The 24,529-nt window shown below is 34.6% G+C and overlaps 1 protein-coding gene across 14 annotated transcripts; it reads right to left on the bottom strand.

The window, feature by feature from the left end:
- Positions 1–11,872: 11,872 nt before the first annotated feature.
- On the bottom strand, positions 11,873–19,181 carry LOC110788318 (bifunctional adenosine 5'-phosphosulfate phosphorylase/adenylylsulfatase HINT4). 14 transcript variants are annotated; one of them, XR_008923559.1, is made up of 9 exons: positions 18,980–19,181; positions 18,849–18,895; positions 18,633–18,709; positions 18,475–18,538; positions 16,702–16,779; positions 16,488–16,590; positions 15,455–15,592; positions 14,463–14,517; positions 11,873–12,414 (listed from the first exon to the last, which is right to left on the bottom strand). XR_008923559.1 is itself a non-coding variant. In XM_021992947.2 (7 exons), the coding sequence occupies exons 1-6, from the start codon at positions 19,046–19,048 to the stop codon at positions 16,506–16,508; spliced, it is 420 nt and encodes a 139-aa protein (XP_021848639.1). In that variant the 5' UTR covers positions 19,049–19,181; the 3' UTR covers positions 14,091–14,517; positions 16,488–16,505. The 14 variants fall into 14 exon arrangements, 2 of the variants coding, with proteins under 2 accessions (XP_021848639.1, XP_021848638.1); XR_008923558.1 differs by having other exon boundaries at positions 11,873–12,406; XR_008923553.1 differs by lacking the exon at positions 15,455–15,592 and adding an exon at positions 14,640–14,728 and having other exon boundaries at positions 18,980–19,180.
- Between the last annotated feature and the right edge of the window lie 5,348 nt (positions 19,182–24,529).

Below are 24,529 nucleotides of genomic sequence, written 5' to 3'. Positions count from 1 at the left end.
TTTTATTTTTTTTTTCACCACCTGTTTACCAAACCGTTAACTGTTCCGTGAAGTGGGGCCTACTTCCAACAGCTAGTACGTAAGAGTCTGTATAAGGTACACGATGTTCATCTTCTTCTTCAATTGCGTTCATCAAACCTTAAGGTAAATCACTAATTTGCACCCAAAAGCTTGAAATTGATTGAGGGATTTCATTAATTTTCGTTCAATTTGTTGGGTGAAATAAGCAGAATCAAGGTACACTAATGTATGAATTTAGATCCTTATGCATTACAATTTGTAAGTAGTCATTTGATTAAATTGTTGATAATTTTGACAGTAATTGAGCAAATACGTGTCTGTGAATGATTTGAATATGCAAATTTTGTATTTTGGTTTGATGCATTATTGATTCAATCAATGAAATTAACCCCAATTTTTTCAAAAGAAAAAAGTTAGGGTTCATAAGAAATTCAAATTGGGGATTTGTTGAATGCTTAATGTTTTTGAAAATTGAGTTTAGGGAATGCTGATTCATGTTACTAAGAACTAATAAGAACGTTTATTTCATGTCAATTGCAGGACTCATGTCTACATTGAATTTTTCATGGAGTTTGCAATGGTAGTCATTTTTTCTCAGGGGTGTTTTATCTTCTGAAAATTTATACGGACCTATTAGAGTTGTGTCGGAAGAAAGTCCACCTGTTTATCGTGAGTTTACTCTTAGCGATATCTACTCATACTTCTTCTCCCCGCCTCTCAAATCTCAATGAGTCTGGGTTTGAAAACTAGTATAAAATCATGGAGACAGGAAATAGCAAGATTACCTCATAACTCAAAAGAGTATCACAATTACGTACATCTGTACTTTATCTTTGTCTTGAGTACTTGGTTGAAATATTGATGAAAATCATGGAAGAGTGGAAGTATAGTTCTCTGTTCTTGTGTTTGTTGTATCTCGTATGTATTATGATTGATTAGAAAATAAATTTTTGATTATAAACTAATACGAACCCTTCCCCACTTCACGGAACTTCTTCACGGAACCGTTAATGGTTTGTTAACAGGTGGCGAAAAAAAAATAAAGAAGAAATTTTAGGTGGTAATTTAAAACTTCGAGATTTATAGGTGGTAAAATACAAATTTTCCTGCACAAAATGATTACGGAATATAAAATGATGCAACTCTATGTAATTTTATTAAGTCCAGTTCAATTAATTTTGATTCATTCAGCCCAAAAAACAAGGTCTTAGTCCTTGACTTTAACGTCACAATCCCCTTCAAATGGCTTCATTCATTAACTTTTGATTTATACAGGTTACTTGCACCATGCAGTCTTGGTTCAATCTAATTCGGCTACATGATTTCCCACCAAAAACTTACCTTTCTTTTCTTCTCAATCTACATTAGGCCAACCTTGACCATACTGATAGTAACTTGAATGCTAGACACGTCAACTAATCCCAAAGTATAACCATTAAGAGTATATACACTAGGATTTTTCAAGTAGTTCTTCAACATGAATTATCTCTTGGCTAACATTGAAGCTCTTAGGTATCTCTTTGTATGAGAGCTACTTTAAGGTAACTCTTGGCCAAAACACCTCCAATAATTGATTCTTGTTGATAAATGGAGAGCCACTTTGTTTAATTGTTTGTGAAAGACAATTAATTATGAGGTTGAATATGAGACCACCAATTGCAAATAATAAAAAAGAGACTGGAGAGCTATTTTAAAGAAGTCACTCAATTTTGGATCTTTTTTTAGAAAGGATTTTTGAGAGTATCTCGTAAAGAGGACGGAGACAGAGAGAGAATGATAGGTAATTAAAGAGCTCTCACCAATATACATGCTTTTAAAAACCAGATCGTACTAACTTTGAATAGTTTGTCCACAATTATGTACCCAAAGATTTTTTTGTTCTATTGGTTAATATTTGTGCTTCTCCATTGTTGTTTAAACAATAAGTTATACTCCATACACTAAACCACTATTTTTTTTAATCTTCTCATTCCACAGCAGGCAACCACTTCTGTCTTTTCTAATTGCAATCATTCAATTCTTAGTAAACATATTGTGTTTATTGGACAAACAATAAGAAACAGAGGAAGGATTTTCATGGGAGATCTGGAGGTCGGAAGGTTTTCATTCTCGCAGTACCAAAAAAAAAAATATCTACTCTTGAATACAAATTCCTTGTTTAGAATAAAAAAATTAATTTAAAAAAAACGTTTATTTGTCTGTAGAAAAAGAGATGGAAGGAAAAACAAAAAACAGCTTGCATGGCTCCAAAATTCAAATAGTTAGGCCACGCAGAAAAGGCCGCACGGGCATGTCAGGTTGTGACACGTAGGCAACGTCGTTCCAAAATGATGGGGACCCACTGCAGTCTAAATAGTTCTGGTGGCTGTTTATTTAATTTTAATTATTTTCTAAATTTTTTGATATTTGAAAAGGATAAGAACACAAAAGTTGGGCAAAATTTCTGGTGTGCCATGTATTGTAAATTTGAAATTAGGGGATGAGCCCACAATTGGGTACCAAATACAGACCACGAATAATTAGGGTTGTAATATAAAATAAAACCTTTCCGCTGAAATATATAAGCTGCCCTTAATAGTGGGCTTTGTTCTTTTCTTCCCCTTTGTTGGCACTTCTACGACCACCTACCTAACATAAATATGCCAACAAAGATTCTGGAACAAGATACCGTAACAAAACAAAATACACTCACCAACAATGTATGGGCCCGTCTATGGACCGTTTTCAATTTTAATTTTAAATAAAATTCACTTGATTTTGATTGGATTATTCTTGTGTGGACCTGGTCCGCAATAATATTAGTGTAGATCCAAAATTAATACTTTTCTCTAGCACCCTTTTGACACTTAGGGACTGCCTGGAATGCCAATAATCATTAAGGGGTTAAATATTAATGGGTTAGATTCTACTAGAGTAGAAATTTAGGGAGTAAACTTTCATTTTCTAAGGTTTGGCAATACTCTAGGGGTAAAAAACAAACCCCTTTCTCTCGTCTTCAACCTTTGTAGCAAGACTATATTTTTGCAGCCATCGACGACATCCACCATGACAATGATAAAAATTGATACCACCATGAGCATCGCCTCACTTGAAGAATCAAAAGCCCCAAATTTTTATTCAAGTGTCTTCTCAATTTATGGCTCAATTCGAGATCTAGGGTTTTCAAAGGTAAATCACTTACTGACAAACACCTGCTGTTATTGGCCTGAATTGGTGGGGCTTCTCAACTCCGTCGATGGAAAAGGATGCTTTACGGGGCAGTGTTGATGGTGGCTTACTGGATTATCTATGGAGGTGAAGGAACAAGAAAATCAGAGGAGAGAGAAGAGAGAGTTTGGCAAAGGAGAGAGTTTACGGGAGTAATTATTACTCTAGGGGGGAGGTGGGTAACAATTAACCCCCATTTTAGGGGAATAAGTTACCCCACTAACTAATTATCCCCAATCCAAACTTAAAAAAAAACGGATTTTTCATGAAATGCCCCCGAGGTTTGCCTTAATGCACCAAATACCCCTAAACTTTCCAGAATGCACCAAATACCCCCGAAGTTTAAAACAATAACACAAAATGCCCTTAATGAGCATTTTCCGTCCATTCTGTTAAGTCTCCGTTAGCATAAAATTACTTTTTTGCCCTTACTCAACTAATTTCTCTACTAATTCTAATATTAACACTTAATTATATTAATTAAACCCAAAAATTTAATTAACTACTGTTATTTAAAAAAAAATGTTATCAAAAAAAAAAAAAAAAAAAAAAACCCAATTTTTTTTCTGGGCTCTTCTTCTTCACGCAATTTCTGGGCATTCTTCTTCCTTCACGCCATCAATCATCATTGTCATCATCTTCTTCTTTTTCTTCTTATTCCACCATCATCATCCCTAACTAAAACCCTATCTCATTAACTTGCCCTTGGTCGGTCTTTTCTCTCTCCTCACCATCACTTTCCTTCATCCCTCCTAAAAAAACCCACCATTTTCTCTCTCCTCAAGCTACAACAATGGTGGATTTACAACCCATTTTATTGCCGAATAACAGCAACATCAGCAACAACACTTCATTAATCTGTGTTTTCAGTGCCACCACCACCACCACCAAACCACCCCCCGCACTTCCCCCACCGAATTCCTCAGTTCTCCCCACTGCCGCCACCACCAAACCCCCAAACCCCCACCACCAAACCCCCACCTTCCCCCGCACTTCCCCCACGTTACTCACCCCACCGCCGCCGCCACAAACCCCGCTCCACCTTCCTCGTCGTCGGGGTTTCCCTCATTGATGATATGGGGATCAATTTTGCGACGTTTTCCTCGATTTGCGGCGTTTCCCCTCGATTATTGCAACGAGGATTGCTGATTATTTGAATCCACCATTGCTGATTTGGGGATCAATTTTTTTGTAAGGGTTTGTGTTGTAGATCTGAATTTTAGGAGAGAGGAAAATGGAATTTGTTTGTTTGAGTTTGAGTTGAATCTTTGAAGGGGGGGATAGCAGAAAACTTGTCTGTTCAGGTGAAATAATGGGGTTTGGTGGTGGTTGTTGGTGAAGTTCATGAAAAAGGAAAGAGAAAGAGACAGAGAAAAGATAAAAGATAAAAGGAATAAAAAGAGGGAAAATAATAATTAATGTTAACGGGGGACTTAACGGAGTTAACGGAAAATAGTCATTTTGGACATTTTGTGTATTTATACTAAACCTCAGGGGTATTTGGTGCATTCTGGAAAGTTTAAGGGTATTTGGTGCATTAAGACAAACCTCAGGGGCATTTCATGAAAAATCCCTAAAAAAAAACTCAGAATTATTACTGCTTTATCTTTTCCCCAGCCATTACTCTCATACCAGGCGGGCCCTAATAGTGACCTTTATTGTTCATATAGTAACTATAATAAACTAAACACCAAAATTCTTAGACATAGTAACCATTTTTGAAGCATAGTAACCCTATATTTTTAAAAGCGAATCGTGATTTAAAATCACATTATTCAAGCACAAAACATGTATCAACGATACTAATTTATATTTTTATCATAATAATCTTAATAAAATGCCAAAATAAATTGGGAACAAGTTGTTGACTTCATTTTAAGACATGGTTCCCAATAAATTTAGTGTGGACCAAGTCCATTTAAGAATTGGTGATTTTGATTTAGATAGAATCATGAATAAAAAATTAATCATATAATCATATTTATAGTAATTATATTAATTTGAAAACTGAAAGTAATTTTTTGTGGAATACTTTGGTTTTTAGTTTTGTAAAAAGTAGAAAACTAAAAACAAAAAGTGATACCGAACGGGGCCTTAAGTTATGCGGAATATGATTTAGTTTGAACAATGGCGTTAAATTAGTTATACATATAATAATCATGTTGATTTGTAAATTTACAACAAAAAACTAGAAAGCACGAATCCTATTTGCTATAGTTACCAACTTTTTTGTTGCCATTTTCATGATCAATATGATTAGTACAGAGATAAGATAACAAGTTATAACTTTTTAATTCAGCACAAATCATATGACTTTGAAAATTTAAAACTAAAATATGAAAACTAATGGGGATACGAAACAAGCTCATAACATTTCATGTTGTATTTCTAAATAAGTGAATCATTTAGTTGAACACATAGTTTGTGGGAAGGTAAGTTTTGCAAGAGCACTATGCAAAGTTGTATAACCGGGTGAATAATTGTAAGAAAACGATCATGGCTATGTTATTATTCCAAGAAAATGATTGTGCGAGTATGTGTGAGGATTATAGGAAAGAAGCCACGTAAGCAGTGGCACCAATAATACCGCAAATACGATGGTGCAGGGGTGTGCACAGTGCTCTTGGTGCACTGGTGTTCAAACGACATGCAATAAATATAAAACGCGGATATCTTGTTGAATCCGGAGAAGAAAAGAACAAACGTTGTTTTTTTGATAAGAAAAAAAACAAACGTTGTTCTTTTGTTAAAAAAAAGAACAATGACTGCTCTGTCACTTATTTTTCGTTTTTTTGTTTTTCACTTTATTTTTCTGGTATATATACCTTTTTTTTATAATTTTCGAATCAGAATTTGTGAAGAGGAGAGAGAAAAACTATGGAAAGGAGAGAGAAACTGTGAAGAGGAGAGAGAAAGTAATAGAAAATTCTCAGATTTTGGTTGATTTTTCTACTTCAATATCAAATTCTATTGATTCTTCTTCTTCAAATTTGAATTCCTCTGCTGATAATCCGATGTGTGAAGGTAATTTTTCAATTTTTAAAAACGAATTACTTATTTATGATGATTTTGATTTCCATGTTCATTATTTTCATCATTTCAATTTATTTTGATTTTTTGGATCATTTCGATTTCTGCATTTCTCAATAACCTTGATTAATGTATTTTGATTCTATATTTTGATAATTTTGATGATTAATGTATCTTGATTATATATTTCTGATGATTTTGATTTCTGTTCTTTTTTCGATTTTATATGTTCTTTTAGTCTTATCTTTTGTTCTTTTATATATTGGTTCTCATATATGTATTAAGAGATTGTAATAATACATAAAATAATTATTGAACATGTTCTTTTTTGCTTTAGCTTGTTGTTCTTTGTTCTTTTTTGCTTTAGCTTGTTGTTCTTTTGATATTACACACTTCAGATCAAATTGTTCTTTTACCATTTTTGTTGTTCTTTTATCTTTTTTGTTGTTCTTTTTTCACATGGTTAAAATAAGTGTTCTACATGATATGTTCTTTTCTGCTATTTTTAATGTTCTTTTTCTTTACTTTATTATGTTCTTTTATGCTCTATTGTTGTTCGTTTTTTTATTGGTAATGTTGTTTTACATGGTTAAAATAAGTGTTCTACATGATATGTTCTTTTCTGTATTTATAATGTTCTTTTTCTTTATTTATAATGTTCTTTTAGGTTCATCCTCTTTTTGTTCTTTTGAGGAATTGCTCTGTTTATTCAGCCTCTCTTCTTGTTCTTTCAGCTGTTTTTGAAGATTTAACATCATTTGTTGCTGGTCAAGTAAAAGCTTTCTTTGCTCTTCAATACTGTACTTTTTGAAAAAAGAACAAAAATAAAAGAACATTAAGATTTATATCAACATAAAAGAACAGAACAACAAAACCCAAAAAAAAACAAACAAGTGCACCGTTCTTATCATGAACATGACTTGTATTTCTTCTCCTTCCCCCTCTTTTGTTTTATTTGTTTTATTTTTCATTTTCTATATATATAATATTTCTCCTATTGGATTCATAACTTCTCATTTTAGAAACACATTCTTGAGAGAGAAAGAGGAGAGCTTTTAGTTTCTCCCAACAAAAGAGAGATTTTATGAGAGAGAAAGTTCAAAACAAATTTTCTCCTCCTTCTTTCTCTGAAATGTGATTTTAATTGAATTACATTTACAAAAAACTAGTTTATTAAGCGAAATACTATTTCAATTTCGCTATTTTATGAATTTTTTTATTCATTCAAAGAGGTTTATGCTGTTGATGAAGGTGCATCGGATGATTAAGGTAAATTTTCTCGTTCTTAATTCTATGTTCTTTTTAAATTTTAATGTTCTTTTCTTATAACTTTCTATTTCTGTGGCATCAAAACAGTGTGTTCTTTTTTAGAATCAGCAATTGTTCTTTTTACATATTTATAGTGTTGTTTTCAGATATCTTTTGATAAATAAAATAACGGAATTAGAACATAAATTGGTTGAAAAAGAACATTTCCAGAACTTAAAAGAACAAGAAAAAATATAGATCTGGTTTTAAAGTTCATCAAAGGTTCGTCGTTTTATTTTTTAATTAGAACATAAATTGGTTGGAAAAAAACATTTCCAGAACTTAAAAGAACAAGAAAAATTATAAATCTGGTTTTAAAGTTCATCAAAGGTTCGTCGTTTTATTTTTTAATTAGAACATACTGTAAATTGGTTGGAAAAGAACATTTCCAGAACTTAAAAGAACAAGAAAAAATATAACTGCTTTTTATATTTGTACTTTTTGTCTGATTTGTCAATATTAGTGTTCTTTTTGTTAGTGTTCTTTTTGTTAATGTTCTTTTGTTAATGTTCTTTTTTTTTGCGGTTTTTATTTTTGTTGCGTTTTATTGTTATTTATGTGCGTTTTGGGACAGGTGCACCAAGAGCACCATGCACACCCCTGCACAATCTGAGCGTTGCAATAATACACCCTTCTCACCTTCTGTATGAATAGAACTAGCTTTTGAGCCTGTTCAAAGAATGGGTTGTTGTATAGTGATTGTTTAGTCTATCTTTTAAAGTTCTAATTTTATTGAGCTTGTGATTTTAGAAAGAATATATGATGTAAATAGAGGTAAAATTTAAAGGTCGAAAGAATACATAAATGAAATAGTGTATTAAATATCGAGTGTTAATTGGGAAGATGGAGTGGAAGATTTTGAATGAATAGGTTGGTGAATTGATGTTTGTGAGGAAGATGAAGTGAAGGAGTCGGTTGGATGACACGTCATCTAATCAAACGTGGTGACACGTGTCATCTAATCAAATATGGTTTCTGCTTTTTAAATACTAGGTATAGAGTACCAACAGGCAGAAGCACCAACTGTACCGGAAATAGCTCGCAATAAGGGGTGATGACAGTAAAATCTAAAGGAGATATCCAAAACAACATTCTTTCAATTACTTGTTGATGAATGATGATTAACCCTTCTTTCTTCTCTTGAGCCAACTATTAACATTATCGCGAATATAAGAATAATGCTCACCATATCGCAAAGTGGGCAGTAGCCATGAATATGATGACCAGGTTAAGGTATTGAGTCGTCACGAGTCCGATTCATAAGGATGGCTAATTGGCTATCCATATTCCCGAGTCCCGACCCTACAAAGTACAAACAAAACTCCGGGTATTATAACTCTTGGTTTCTCCCCTTGCCTTATACTCCCTCCGTCCCGGAATACTCGACCCGATTTGACCGGCACAGAGTTTAAGGGACTTGAATTGACTTATTTAATTTAATAGGTAGTAGTTGATAGTGGGGTATTATTTTAATGTAGTTAGTGGGAGGTGGGTTAAGAGGTGGGGTTGGGGGAGAGTAAGGGTTGAATTTTTAATTATTTTTTGTATGGAGTAGGGGGTAGGTGGGTTAATAGGGGTGGAGTGAGAAATAATATAATATTGTTAAAATATTTCCATTTTTAAAAACAGGTCAAGTATTAAGGGACGGTCCGATAAGGAAAACAGGTCAAGTATTCCGGGACGGAGGGAGTATATACATACACATCAACTACAGTTGCCAACGTATGTGCCACCACTCTAAAAAATACCATCAATTTCTTTTGGCTTCTACTCGGAATATCTTAATCAAGAAGGATATTAACAATGCAGTCGACTAGGATCGGCGAAAAATCAGTCGACAGCAGGGAAGAATAAAAGCAAGAACAATTCATCTTTGTCCAGTCCTTAATAACCAATGATGAATACAGCAAACTTGATAGTTGGAAAAAAAATAGCACCACACAATTACTGAAACAAGGGTAAAATAGACTATATCTAACATACAAAGATGACTACACTCAGACAACTAACATACAAAACGATGAACAACAACTGGGAACGAGTTCAAATCACTACTCTAGTTATTTGCTCTAAAGTTACACCCGACTGTATTAGGGTGTCAAAGGTCGGCTCCCGACCACGAATTTTGTAAAAAAAAAAAGTTTTATGAGCGATTTCCTTCAAAATTGTTTAAATATCCAATAATTCGCAAACTATGCCACTTTCTACTTATTTCCCTCCATACCGTACATGTCAGCATGGAAGAAAGAAAAGTAATTTTTTTTTTTCGGTTCAGCTTAGAACCGCCAATTGAAATGGCGGTTTTGTTTTAAAACAAACCGCCATTTGAATTGCCGGTTCAATGGTATAAACCGCAAACTCAAATGGCGATTGGCTTTAAAACAAAACAACGCGGTTTTGTAAAAGCTCATGAAATACATAAGCGGCTATTTCAGATAGCAGTTTACCCCTTTAAGCCGATGTTTCAGATAGCGATTTATTGTAGATTTTATATAAAAAAAATTAGACCGGATTTCTTGCCGACGTGGACAGTAGAATGGGAAATAAGTGAAAAAGTAGCGTATTTTGAGAATTTATGAATCTTCAAGCATTATTGAAGGAAATCGCTCAAGTTTTATACCTTATATTTATTAGAAAAAGTAAATTAATACAATAACTGTTTTACTAACATGCCAACACCCCAATTCAAAAATGTCCCACACCCCGACACCCCAATTCAAAAATCCTAACTTCGCCACTGACTTTGAGGAAGACGAACATTACAAGGAAGACTCAGCTGTAGGTGATATTTGACAATAAAGCCAATAATTCATCCAGTCCCAATAATTCCATGTAAAGGGAGAGGTTCCAAAATTTTGACGGGCATGGATTGGATAGTACGGTGGGGAATACTCTAAAGCAACCAAAATCACTACTTGTTTAAAGACTATATAAACAAAACAGCACTTCTTGACTTTACTCGTGTTTTTATTTAATTTACTAATTAATTAATAAACAAATTAAAAGCAATAGCCTCACCAAACAATCACCATCTTATCCCTAATACACTCATTTAAAGTTCTAAATCCAACCACCTAATGCAGTCTGCATGTATTAACAAATGCTTATGCAAATAAAGACCTATACCAATCATTTAACAGGGGATCACTGGTTCATTATTTAAACTAACCACTTCTGAAGTTTCTGTACTGAAACTTTCATGCAGACTGAGAGCGACGGGGTTCCTTGGTCTGTATATGGGTGAGGTGTTACCTAATTTAATGGAAAGTAACAACTAATTTAAATATCAGATACAAATTTCTAATTTTGTCCATTTCCGATGGAGCCGAAGATTCATTTGTTCGTTTCTGTGGGATGTGATGGACTAAATCAAAATGGCTCTTAATACCTCTTCGCTTCCTTTCCATGAAGTAGAAGATGGCCGTCCCGTTGTTGTCCCGTTATCGCTTTTGGGTCAATTGGAAACAACCTCTCTGCAATTGCAGGGGTAAGGTTGCGTACGTCCGACCCCCCCTTACCCCGCTTCTTACGGGAGCCTCTTTGAGGCAATGGGTTAATTTTTTTCCCCAAATTTTGCCCCTCCCCTTGATTCAATATTACATAAAATAAATATTCTAATCTAGAAATCTCTCCTGTATGGATGTACTCCATGTAATGTGTAAACCAGTAGGCATTTATTTCTCTCTCCTGTGTAACCTCTTCATCTTCTCCCTTACCTCCATCTCAATTCTAGCTCAAAACCACAACCATCAAGACAAACTCAAAAAAGGTAAAATATACTTTGTTAATAGCTTCGTAGCAGTTAAATAAAAAAGAATTTACGTGCAACCCACGTACCAAGTTACTAGTAAGTAGTAACTAGAGAAATACGTATAACTTTTATTAGAACCCATGTCCATACTTCTCATCACTCTCTGCCACTTTCAAACTTAAAACTTACAGCTATCATACACGGACCACATCCAGTTCTTTGAAGGTCAATCTATAAAGATAAGAGTAGGCAAAGAGACGATCAAATAAAGAATGGGCAAAGAGAGGGTGATATATATGGTATCTAAATAATGACCAAACAAGAGATGGACCAGTGCCTAACAAAGCTGACTAGATATCATCTAACAATAAAATTGGTAGCTTTACTTTGTGGGTTTTTTTCCTCGGCCTAACAGGCTAGCATATGATATTATGATGGATCAACATACCATTTTGGGTAATCAATAGATATCCCAACAAACATATACACAAGTTTGTGAATAAATAAGTACGGAGTGTAATACAGAGGTTTTAGACATACAAGTACACACAGGGAAACAGCTAAAAAAGTCTCAACTTATATCGCGAGTATGGAGGTAACAGCCCTTCCTGAAATATTGGATTTTGAACACAAAACTCTCAACCAGATAACCATTTAGACTAAAACCTGATAAAACCCGGAAAGTATATGGACAAACTTGGGTGAGAGTCTGGTTTAAGAACACCCATTGACAAATGATGATCCAATATACATCCATGTTATTGGCATCTCACTATATTAGATTACAAATCCCTCTGTTCTATTAGCTAAACTAAAATAAAAGACGGGAGCCCATTAGAGATTCTTAAACCCTGACCAAGAGCCCACTCCAATAATTGGCTAAAGCATGACTCAATGTCGAATTTTTCTAGCTCGATTGATTGGCACGAACATGGGGTGCATCTGGCTAGGCTAAGCTACATATTCAAGCTGCATACCATCACCCAAACTCAGCCATGTCGGACTGATTTGATCATCAGTAGAGCCTTTCCCTTTCAATGCTATAAACAAGCCTTCAACTCCGTATATTTGCTTAGAAAGCTTGAATATCTGAAACACTTTTCACACAATCTCTCAGTGTATCTATCTCTAATACTACTGCCACACACAGTTGATGACTCAATAACTAGTAATTACCAGTTACACGCGGTTGGAATCACGAAAAAAAAGTTGTATCTTATTTGAGCATAAAACAGCAAAGATAATCATCTCATTGGAACTCCCAACCTTGGACCATGAGGATTTTCTTTAATGGACTAATCATCCTTCTATCATGAAAACCGGGTATGCAACACTCTCTCTGGAACATTCGTCTGCCCAAGATTCATACTTACTGCACTCACAATTCGTAAAACCTTTTCACTCCGGAAGCTTTCTTACGACGGGATTGCAGTTAAAGGCATTGCTTAGGTGCTCAATACACTACTCAGATGGACGGCAACCCTAATCACTAATTTGCCTTTGTTCGTTAGCTACACAGCTTTGGAGGAATGGACTTCTCGGTATCCGTCAAAGGTTTTAAATCCATGTCTCTAGATGACTGGATCCAACACTATACCTTGTTGTTTCATAGACAAGATGATTCAGGTAGCACACGCATTCCAAATTCTACTGTTTGTTCGCACCATATGGTTAACAACTGTATTTGATTAACAAGAAATGAAAGCATCTTTTGAGGAGCCGTGGAAGACGTCTCTGCCATCATTATCCAACTGCTGACGGAAGACACCAAAGCTTTATCCAAACAACGGCCAACCACTTGGGTTTTCATCATCCTTTGAAGGATAGCCCACCCCACCCTCCCGGTTTATTTGTTGCACTAGGTCTCTACTTAGTGGGTAAAAATTCTCCAAGTATGGTTCTTGGCAAACATAGTCGCATAAAATGGGCATTGCTTAGGTCCTCAATAAACAACATGACGCAAAAATATGTGGGGGATGCACGTTTGGCCTAGCAGTGATGGTGCAGCAGGCGAAGACAATGCACCTAACATGTGTTACAAACTTAATCCCACATACTCCTATACTTTGGTTCGACTTCTACTGGGGCACAACCCCAGTGATATCCAACTCAAATGGACAATTGGTTATATTTCGTTGCCATGTTTAGGACCTAAAATCTGTTGCCAAGTTTTTCTATTGGTGTAATATTTATAAGCCAACTAGCCAAGGCTTCTGAAGTTGCTAAAGCCTAAATGTGTGTGGCTTCAACGTAATCTTACTCAAGTACCTTGTAATTGGCTTTGCTTTAGCTAACATTACAAAACACACACACACATGTGAATATGTGATACTAATTCACTATATTTGGCAGTAATTTTTCCCCATTTATCTATCTAATAATAATAATACTAAGGCCCTATTTTTTTGAGCTGAACTGAATGCTACTAAACTGAAATTCAATAAAAAAGAACAGGCCTAACTCATGCAATACATTTTATATGAAATCATTATTTTCATTGCTTGTGTGATTTTGTTGGATAATGAATTTATGATTGAACTTAAATTTTGTAGTTTGGCTATCTGACTACCTCTTTCCATGATATGTCATGCAAAATTTAACCATAACAAATTTTTTTATCAAACTAATGTCCAATAGCATCTAATATGAATGTCAGTTTTTATCCTTGAGGAAATCCACAGTTATTTGTTTGCTTAAATGGACTACTGAAATTCACAGTATACTCTATAATAGGTAAAAGATTTTGATTATCATTCTATTACTCCGTAGTCCGTACTGTAAGTTAAACTTATTGTAGCTATTGAAAATTAAAATAAAATATATGACGTATTTCTTTCAATCCATTAAGTCAACCAACCTCTAGAGGTCAAGGTTAAGCAATTTTCAACCCCTAATACCAATTTAACCTACCCATAATGCCAAAGCTTGTAACCCGACCAGCCCGATTGCCAGGTCTAATGACCTGATCCGAATTCATTCTTCACTGTAACAATGATAATTTTGGTTGAAATAGAAGTATATCAGGGACAACCACTTTTTTGCACAGCAGCAACTGACAGCAATAAGTAACACAAACAGTTGCAAGTGACAGCACACCATATCTACATATACATCTGCAACTGATAACAAAAGTGATTTTCTGTACCTTGGATCAGTTGAATCATTATTCTTCTCGAAACAGACAAAGCTACTATAAAAGCCTGCAAAAGAAAATGCAAAAGATCTTACAACATTTGGTGAACATCAAACACAGTTTTTGATTACAAAGAGCCACAGGCACGAACAAGAACGAAACTACAAACACCTCTAACGACCACCTCACCCTCAGAACACATGCAGCTGACACAACCTTGAAATTTGATACGTGCATAAGTACAGTGCTGAGCATCAATTCCCAGTAATTAAAGGTACCTAAATTTGAAATGAAACTTGTATCACAGCTAAGAAAAACTTTCTGCAAAAGACTATAGGAGTAGGCCGAGTAGCCCAACCAGAGTCAAGTGAACATCTAGTGATCTAACGACGTTTCTTGGTCTACCGCGAAATATAAATTTCAGATACATAAGGAGTATTACGTTAGTATAATTCATGCAAGATGACAGCACAAGCAGATGAAGGCATCCCAGATAAGCCAGGGCTACTATTTCATCCATGTAAAGTATTGTTGGTAATAAGCATATTTTTGTTCTTCATGAGATGAACTTACAGGGTCACATCTGTAGATTTCAGACCTCTTAATCCACACAATACACAATCAGGGTACATCAATCAACGTACAGGTATCACGTCTATAGGTTTTAAACCTTTGAATCCCCATAATACACAAAGTACATCAGTTATCAAGTTATCAAACTTACTTTTTGATCTGAAAACCATTAGTCTGTTGCATGATTTTTAACCACCTAGAGAATCTGCCATGCAAAAGCTTCTAGCAAAAATAGACTAGGGAAATAGGAAGCAGGGTACCAACAGACTCTACACCAGCACACAAGCAAGACACCTACAAATCTGTGTGGGTCCACAATGTGTTGCACTTAATCTATCAGTCATAAATGCAATTTTGTTCTAAGTAATGTACTTGAAGGCATAGCATTCATCAGAAGGTTAAGCACATTAGCTAATCAAAAAATTACAAACCTCGCCAAAACAGAATTGAGTGAACTTGGTTTTCATCGATAATGGAAAGTTCAAAATAAATCAGTTCCACATGACTCACTAACACAAACACCTACAACACCAGCCTTACAGAGATCAACCAAAGATGAAAGGCTAGTCCTGTAGAGAGACAGGGAACAAGTTCACTAAAAACCATGTATACATAGTTGATAATATCATAATGATTCAGACACGAAGTGATTTGCCACTACAGTATATGTATGGACTCTATGGAGAGATTTCAAATATTCAACCTAGTGAAAGCCTAAACCAATCTCAAGGCACACCATATTGATTTTTCTGGACCACACCGCAAAAAAGTTCCATGACCAGAACAAAACTATCCTAGCTAAATCCCTCTTCGTAAGAAGTTTACTTCGTAGAGGTACATAGTTTAGTGATGTATCTAGGAAATGACAGAGATGATTGGCAAATAACTTCATTGATTTCAACAGAATAGCAGTGCTAAGTTCACTCATTAAATGAGACAAGTCAAAGCTTATAGAAAAGCTTGAGCACCATTTAACAAGCAGCCTCAAAGAAAAAATATGCGTCTCTCATGGTCTCACCAGAAAAAAGGGCTGACCTAAGTGGATGAGACAAAAAGAATGTGACGGAACACAATACCATCTTAAAAAACAATAAGCCAGGCTCGTTACTACTTTTGCAAACTAAATTATGGCTTAAAGAATCTTCTGTCCAAATTTACATTAGTTTGTACACCACAAGTTTAGCATCCCTTAAATGGCATGAAGCACTAACTACACAGTAAAATTTGGAGCAGATGTTCACAAAATCACATGATGTGATGATGCCCACAATCTGCTCACTTAGACTGGGTAACTTAAAACGTTCTATACCCCCTCAACAGTCGAAAAAGTCCACAAAAAACGCAGTATAGATCATATGTCAGCAGCTACCTACTATACGAGCTCCATGAACCAATATTACAATGAATGTTTTAAATCTCCTGAAATCTCTTGACAACATTACAATGCATATTTGAAAGGTTTACCGATATTTGGGAAAACTGTCAAGGCTTAAGTTTCTCCAAGAGCTTCTCTGCTAGAATGAATCCACCAAGCGGCCCTAATGATGAATATTTAATAAATTTCCAGCTGCAAAAACCAGTTACAAAAGCAACCATTTATTACTAATTTCCAATAGAAAGAAATGACAAGAACCAAGCACAATGTATATTTCCTATAGATAGAAAAAGAATATTCTACCTTGGCATATAAGGAAGTGCGAGGCAATGAAGGTGAAGATGGTCAACACTGTTAAAAGGAGGTTGGTGAAAACCAAATCTGCCACATGGCCCAAGAATCAGAATAGCAATACTTAATTGGTTCAGTATGGAACAAAATCAAAGCTATCAGCAAGCATATAAATGGTGAGATAGCCAAGTTCTGCCTATCCTTTTGGAGCATATCACTTGTGTTGATCCTTCCCAAAACTAGCGTCCACATAAACTTTCACCGGGAGAGGGACCTTCACTTGCGAGAAAATACCCATAATGTATCTCCTGACTACACTATATAATCCTCCCTGCCCATCAACTAATTAGGCAAGAGATCGCACATAGAAGTGAGCACCTCTACCTCTCATTCATGTGGTGGTCCTAAAATGCAAGTCGCAAGCATTCCCACAAAAGAAACCCGGCACTGGAAAATTATGCAGCTAAAGTTGAAAAAACGAACATCTTTACAAAATCGTACTTGTCTACCATTCAAAAATTACAACCCCCTCTATCTCCTTTTAGTTGATGTTTTAGGCTATAACATAATGATACAAATAAGTTTTCCAAGTTCCAATACCTTACACATTTCCCATTCAATGGTATTCTATAGGGATTATGAAAATAAATGGAACAATATTTACTGTTCTTATTTAATACTCCTAAAACATGAAATAAGTAACATAAATGCAAAAGTTTAAAATATCAAGTAGTAAAGAAAGCATACGTGGAGTTGGCACTATTAGTATCATGACCTAAAGATGTTAGGGGCAGTTTGGTTGAGGGTAATCAGAAAACAGGAAGGAATCAGTCACCTCGCTTCTTTCTGAGTGTTTGGTTCACTTTTTTTAACTTCCTTTCACCGTATTTGCTGAAATGGTCCACCCGAAACTCCTTGATCATGATTCCCCCACCCTCCAGGGATAAGAATTCCCCAAACTCCAGTTTTGCATCAACTCGTCCCTCAATAGTCAGTGGGCTCAGCACCATGATCCCGAGCACAGCCATTACCACCGACCATCACTTCACTGTCACCTAACCTCTCCTTCCAAGGTAACCCCAAAACCACCCAACTTAAAATCCCCACCATTGCACCCTCTCACAAACGTCCATTCATCATCTACTCAGCCACTCCCCACAAAAACCAAAGAACCGTTCTCTTAATCAACTGATACTAAAACCGTCACAAGGAGCATAACACCCTCTAGCTATCTCCAACCCTTGCCAACTACTACACTCCCTTCCAAGACCACTATAGTACAAGTCAAGATCCACCACCTATGATACTCGGACTTGGCTAGAAGTGTCATTTAAGCTAAAAGTAGTTTGGAATAGGATCCTATTTTTTTGCCCGGATAAACCAAGAGCTAGTTGTACCCAAGATATAATGTTCTCATGTGAGAAATGAGCATAAAATAGGTAATTGAGCAAAAAGTACCCTCAGGTACCCGAATACAAAATGCAGGTTCTCCTTCCACATCTATCGGGGATAGTCTGTGTTTGGTTTGGGATCAAAAGATGCTTATTAAGGTTAAGGTGACACAAAAGATTCGTACGTTCAATAATGTTTTGGGATGACTGAACTAAGAATTTTTACCAATAACTCGAACAGGGGAGTCAAACAATAACACATCCTAGTTTTGAAACTGAATATACTTCATCTAAACAAAATTCCAAATGGAGGAACTACTTAAAGTCTCCCCATTATAACAAAAAAGAACAAAGGCAACTAAAAGGAATCAAGGTTGAAGATAGAAAACAATACCTATGCTCATTATGAGAGGAATCTTGCTGCAATAGTGTTTTACCCACATTAAGCATGTGACTCACTACAGAGAACAAGATCATCATATTAGAATACAATTGAATTATAAAAATGGCAACTCAAAATCATGCATCAACCAATATCTATAAATGCAATACCCAAAGAATAGTGTTCTAATCCTCTCTGAAGGTTTTTCACTGTTGGGATGTGCTCAATTGGGATGACCAAGTAATGTCTGCAAATCAAAAATCTAATTTTCAGCCATCAAGAATTAACCATACAATTGACAAACAAACAAACAAACAGTTCAATTCTGAACTTATAAATGTCATTGAAGAATTCAAAACCCAGTAAAAAGAAACGAATCGACCCACCGGAAGGCGGCAGGTTTGATGTCCTGGAAAGCGACGACCTTGTCGTCCTACAAAATCAAATCAAAGTGAGCGAGTAATATCAGAATTTACAGATAAAAAGGAGGCAGAATAGAGCGAGGGGTGGTGAAAACCTGGTAAAGAAGGCTTGTAGAGCTTGGCAACCGAGCTATATCGCAAAATATGCACGCTGATTCCGGCATTTCTCGCCGTCGACGTCCTCTTTCCCACTTCTCCGTCGTGCTAATTATTTTCAACTTTATAACAACTATCCAACCTAAATGAGTAAATTATGTCATACCGGAAGCATGATCGCAGGTTCGATGCCCTGCGATGAGTTTCTGTATATCATCTTTTGAAAAAATAGTCAAATACGGAGTAGATAAAACTCACTTTGTTTCAAAATACTTGCAACAGATTGGCTAAAGCACTTGTCAAAATATTAGTTTAAGTGTAATTATATGTCAAAAAAACTGTAATTATATGCAATTACTAAAATTAACACCAAAAAAAATATGCAATCACTAAAACTTTTTAAAAAAATGAAAATATACATTAAGACTAATCCAATACCGTATCACACAATAATATATACGGAGTCATAGTTCCCTTGTTCTCGGCTAGTAGTATTTTACTCATTCATTGTACACTCATATTTATAGGAAACTAGCTTTTGAGACCGTTCAAAGAACGGGCGGTTGTATATTGGTTGTTCAGATATCTTTTGAAGTTTTAATTAGTGAGTACTTGTGATTTTTGGTAACATATGAATTAAATAGAGGTGTAATTTAAAGGTTGGAAAATATAAAAAATTATAATGATGAATAAATATTGGATGTTAAAGTGGTGGAGTGGAAAAGACTAATGAGTATAGTAGACTATTAATAACTTGATGTTGAATAAGGAAAATGAAGTGGAAGAGACATTAGAAGTTGTAAAACATAGAAACAATAAAGAAAAATTGAAAAAAAAAATACAAAATGATGGATGAAATGAGAGATGTCACATGGCTTCTAATAATGAGATGTCACATGGCTTCTAATAACCTATGATTTTCCTTTTTAAATACTAGGTATAGATGAGTTGGTGTACGAAAAATGTGAATAAAGCAAGAGATATACAAAGTATAGTAAAAAGGAGGATGCATGTAAGAAAAAATAAAGGTAAGTCAAATAACAGGATGTAAGTGAAAAACCGTAAATATTGTGAGGGTAGTTTGTAAGTGGATAGACCTAAATTGAAAGTTTTATTAATTATATCTTCGAGATTGATTATATTCAAATAGTGTATACATATATAACTACAGAGTGAAAACCCGCCACTCTCCATCCTCTCCCCCTCTCATCTTCTAGGTTTTTTTTTTTTTTTTTTTTTTTGCCGTCGTAGGCCGGAATAGTCTAATTTCTTCGGAAATTAGACTATTTCCGACCCTTTTTCCTTCATTTAATTCAGTTATTGTCTTCTAAATTCAATAAATTTTCACCATGTGGGCGGAGTTCGTCCTTGTTTGTAGTCTCCCTGTGGTGGAGTTAGTGTTCGTATGTTTGGTTGTAGTTTAGTGGATTTATGTAGAATTGGTTCGTTGGTAAAGTTTTATGCGGGATCGCAACAAATATCAATTTTTCGAGTACATTCAAATGAATTAAGCGGAAATCATCCTCGCGGCTACAACAAATCGTTAGACCCTCTCTCTGAAAAGACTGCATGTTCCAATGTTATACACGGGAGACGTTCTACAGTGCAAGATTCATTCAACGACCGTAGTTTTGATGAAGGAAACCTTTATTTAATTCAATTTGTCATGTATTTGTTAAATCTATATTTCTCTTGTAGATGTCGTATGACTCTTTATTAATGAATTAATTTTCCTTTCAAAAAAAAAAGATTGTTTATATTCATATCTTATTTTAAATGTATCACTTGGAATTGGCATGAGTGGTTAAAAGTCTCTTGCTCCTTAACTAAGGTATCGGGTTTGAGCCTTTGCCTTGGGTATGGAAAAAATCTCAACTGGGAGGGATGTTGCCGATTGAGGTACCCATACAAACTCCCGCGGGAGATTAGTTCACTGACTGAAGGTCGTGGAACTCCTCCTCGTAGTTGAACCCCAAAAAAATACTCCCCTCTCTATATTAAAATATATATCTCATTATTAAATACTCCCTCCGTTCCCTTTGTTGGTTACGTTTCCTTTTAAGGCGTTCTTTTTTGTTGGTTACGTTTCAATTTTTTGACACCTTTTTTCCCCCAAAAGACCCTTATATCCTTTCTTATTTACCAAAAATACCAAAGATTCCTTCTAAATTCCCACCTAATTTTCCTAACCATCAATATTAAATTCATTTACCTTCCCCATACCCCTCCCATCCACCATTTATTTAATACTTTCTCTCTCCTTACTTTATTTTTTAAATATACAATCTCTTACACCCAATCATTATTCTTACACCCAATCATTATTCTTACAATCAATCATTACTCAAATCCTAATACAAACCAAGATTTCAATTTTCTTAAAAATCACTCAATTTCCCAAACGTAACCAACAAAAGGGAACGGATGGAGTATCATCTAATTAAATAATAAGTCAATTACATTGCATTAAACTATGTGCCGGTCAAACCGATTCAAGTATTCCGGGACGGAGGGAGTATAAAACTAAATTTTTGAAAATATTTATGCGTCCATCAAGTGCTAGTATACCAAGCAAAACATTCGCCTATTTTAAAATATTTCATCTTCCAATCAAAAAGTTGGAAGTTCAATACACATCTGGGACACTTTGATTCGGTTTTAAAGTGTCTAACCCGCTAACTCGGCTCGGGTTAATCCGCGTAAGGTTCTGACCCAAAATTATAGTCCATCAAAACATAGGAGTACTTGTAATCTCTATAAATGTGATTTTTTTTCTAACTTTTTTATAATTTGTTTACAAGTTAGGTTTAGTTTAGTGTTACACCAATATGTGGTTTATGCACCTGGGTGTATAGTGCTCATTGTGCACCCTGATTTTAAATAAAAGAACATTAGGGACAATTACAAAGAACATAGATAATAGAAAGAATATAAAGGCAAAATACAAAAAACATTGATAAAATATAACAATTTTTCCCATAAATTAATTTAGAATATTTTTTAGAAATCGTCAACAAATTTTCAAACTATGAATAAAAACAAAGAATTCGTAAACAAGTGGAAGAACATTCCAGACTAAAGTAGACAGAACTTATAGTAGAAACTCATAGAACATATACACACATAGAACATGCATTTCAAACCCAAAGAACATATAATTCAATCCCAAGAACATATAACTCAAACTCAAAGAACACATACCATCAAAATTACCTACATTATAATCTAATGAACGTCATCTTCAAGCTCATACAAAACAAAAAATTAGAAAAGTAAATACCAAAACACATGAAAAAACTTAAGAAAAAATAAATACAAAAACACATGAAAATTTAAGAAATACTCCGTACGTTTTCTTTCAACAACAAATTCAGAACGATATGATAAGACGTTCAAACATATAGAAATCAAATCCTTTAATTTAGGATAGATAATTTTATGTATAACTTTATGGACCTTTTACCAAACTGTATACTTTTACAATTTTATTTACCAAAATGACTACTTTTGAATTCTATTTCCCAAATTAGCTACTATTTATTTACCAAAATGACCTTTTTGTACTTTGAGTAAAAAAAACATTAAACCAGTTTGGTTTGGTTTTTTTTAATATATAGTGAACCAATTTTTTGGGTTTTGTTAATATATTTTTTGTTATTTTTTTCCTAACATGTAAGTAATTTGTATTTTTCTTGAGTTTAATTTTTAGCCGAACCATTCCCTTTTTATCAAAAAAGAAAAAAACAAAAATGAACCATTTGCTTTGCTAATAGCCGCAAAGTATACTCAAATAAAATCAATGCAAAACATAAATCACAAACCAAAGAACAAGTACTCTGTACTTTATTTTTAAAGAAATAATAACTTAAACTCCATATTATACATTAGAAAAAACTATAGTACAAACATATTAACATAAGGAAACAAAATTAACAGGCATTTGAAGTGGAATATAACATCTGACACAAAATACATTCAATCAAAAGTTCCTTATATTGTACGGTGTATTTAGAGTTTCGATTTCTTATTAGATTGAAACCAAAATTACAGAACATTGAATATAATGAAATATAATTGAGTCTCAAATATGCATGAAAAATAAGTCAGTTGGGGAAATTGGAAAACGCGAGGCTCCAGTGACGTCAATTTAAATATTAGAAAGATAAAAAGAACCCAAAATTTATATATAAAATCTGGCCGGAGTCCCTAAGAAAACCACATCGGTTCACTATTTAAAAATAATAATTCAAACCAAACCGGTTCACTATTAAAAAAACTCAAACCGGTTCACTAAAAAAAAGAAACTCAAACCGGTTTATTAATTTTTACTCCAAAGTCAAAATAGTAGCTAGTTTGGGAAATAGAATTAAAAAGTAGTCATTTTGGTAAATAAAATTGTAGGAGTAGCCAGTTTGGTAAAAGATCATAACTTTATCTGCCTTTTATTTTTTAACTTCCCAACTATAATATTTTAAAAAGATTCTATTCAACTCCCCTGCTAAAAATAAGGGATATTTAAAATTCTGTTTTTTTTATTACTTAAAATGTAATAATGCTTAAAACTACGTCGTTTTACACGGGTTGCACAGTGCTCATTGTGCATCCGGGTGTATAAATCAATTTGCGTAGTGCATCCGTGTCAAATATTTTTGTCTTTGAAGAATTGATCTAACACATTTTACAATAGGCCACCTGATACTTTTTATTTTATTTCGTATAATAATAATTTGTTAGGTGCAAATGAGCCACAAAGAGATAAAATTGAAAATGAGGAAGAAGAATTCGGCCATGAGACGAGTAAAGTTTAGCAAATGGGACACGAGCCTTTCCGAGTTAATCTCAGTGATTGGAAAATTTTTCTAATCAAATGGCATTTTCGTAAATAATTGATGATTTTATTACGAAAATGTCATTAAATGTGGGTGACATGTCATCAAATATGGGCCACATGTACGGTCATAATTGTATTTTCATAATACATCAAAATTATACTCCCTCCATTCCTTTTTGTTCTTCCCATTTCCTTTTTTAGCATTTCTTTTTGTTCTTCCCCTACTGAATCTTTACTATTTTTGGCCATAGTTTTTTTACCAATTTACCCTAAGATTCCCCACTATTTACCAAAAATACCCTAAGATTCTACCATTTCCCACCCACTTTTACCCCACCCACCTTATTTAATTATTTAACCTAACCCCACCCCCCCCCCTTTATAACCCGTCGCTATCTCCCTTTCATTCTCTCACCTCTCATTCTGATTTCTCTCTCTCACCTCTTCGGATCTCTCTCTCTCTCTCTCTCTCTCTCTCTCTCTCTCTCTTATTTCACTCTCTTTCTCTCTTAAAATCCCTCCCCTGTTCTTGAGAAAACCCTAGGTTTTCCGCCTCTGTTCTGGGTTTTCCTCTCCAAATCTCTCAAATCTGAAACGTTTTCGGCTAAATACTTTCATAAAAATAACTTGGATTCATATTCCGAGCAGATCCCCTCAATTTTTGTCCCTTTTTTGGTCCCTAATCGTCGCTGATCTTTCCTTTTCTGGTACGTGATGG

The sequence above is a fragment of the Spinacia oleracea genome, chromosome 6 (genome assembly GCF_020520425.1).
Source record: "Spinacia oleracea cultivar Varoflay chromosome 6, BTI_SOV_V1, whole genome shotgun sequence".
NCBI lineage: Eukaryota > Viridiplantae > Streptophyta > Magnoliopsida > Caryophyllales > Amaranthaceae > Spinacia > Spinacia oleracea.
Note: the sequence above shows the minus strand (reverse complement) of the source record. Positions and strands in the feature narration are given on the sequence as shown.

What these genes read in the sequence shown, in the direction of transcription:
- LOC110788318 (XM_021992947.2), bottom strand. Translation starts at nt 19,048, where the DNA reads ATGCCGGAATCAGCGTGCATATTTTGCGATATAGCTCGGTTGCCAAGC. An exon ending in CTACAAGCCTTCTTTACCAG is followed by an intron (nt 18,896 to 18,979) that starts GTTTTCACCACC and finishes TTGATTTTGTAG; the next exon opens with GACGACAAGGTCGTCGCTTT. An exon ending in TCCTCTCATAATGAGCATAG is followed by an intron (nt 16,780 to 18,474) that starts GTATTGTTTTCT and finishes GCCATGTGGCAG; the next exon opens with ATTTGGTTTTCACCAACCTC.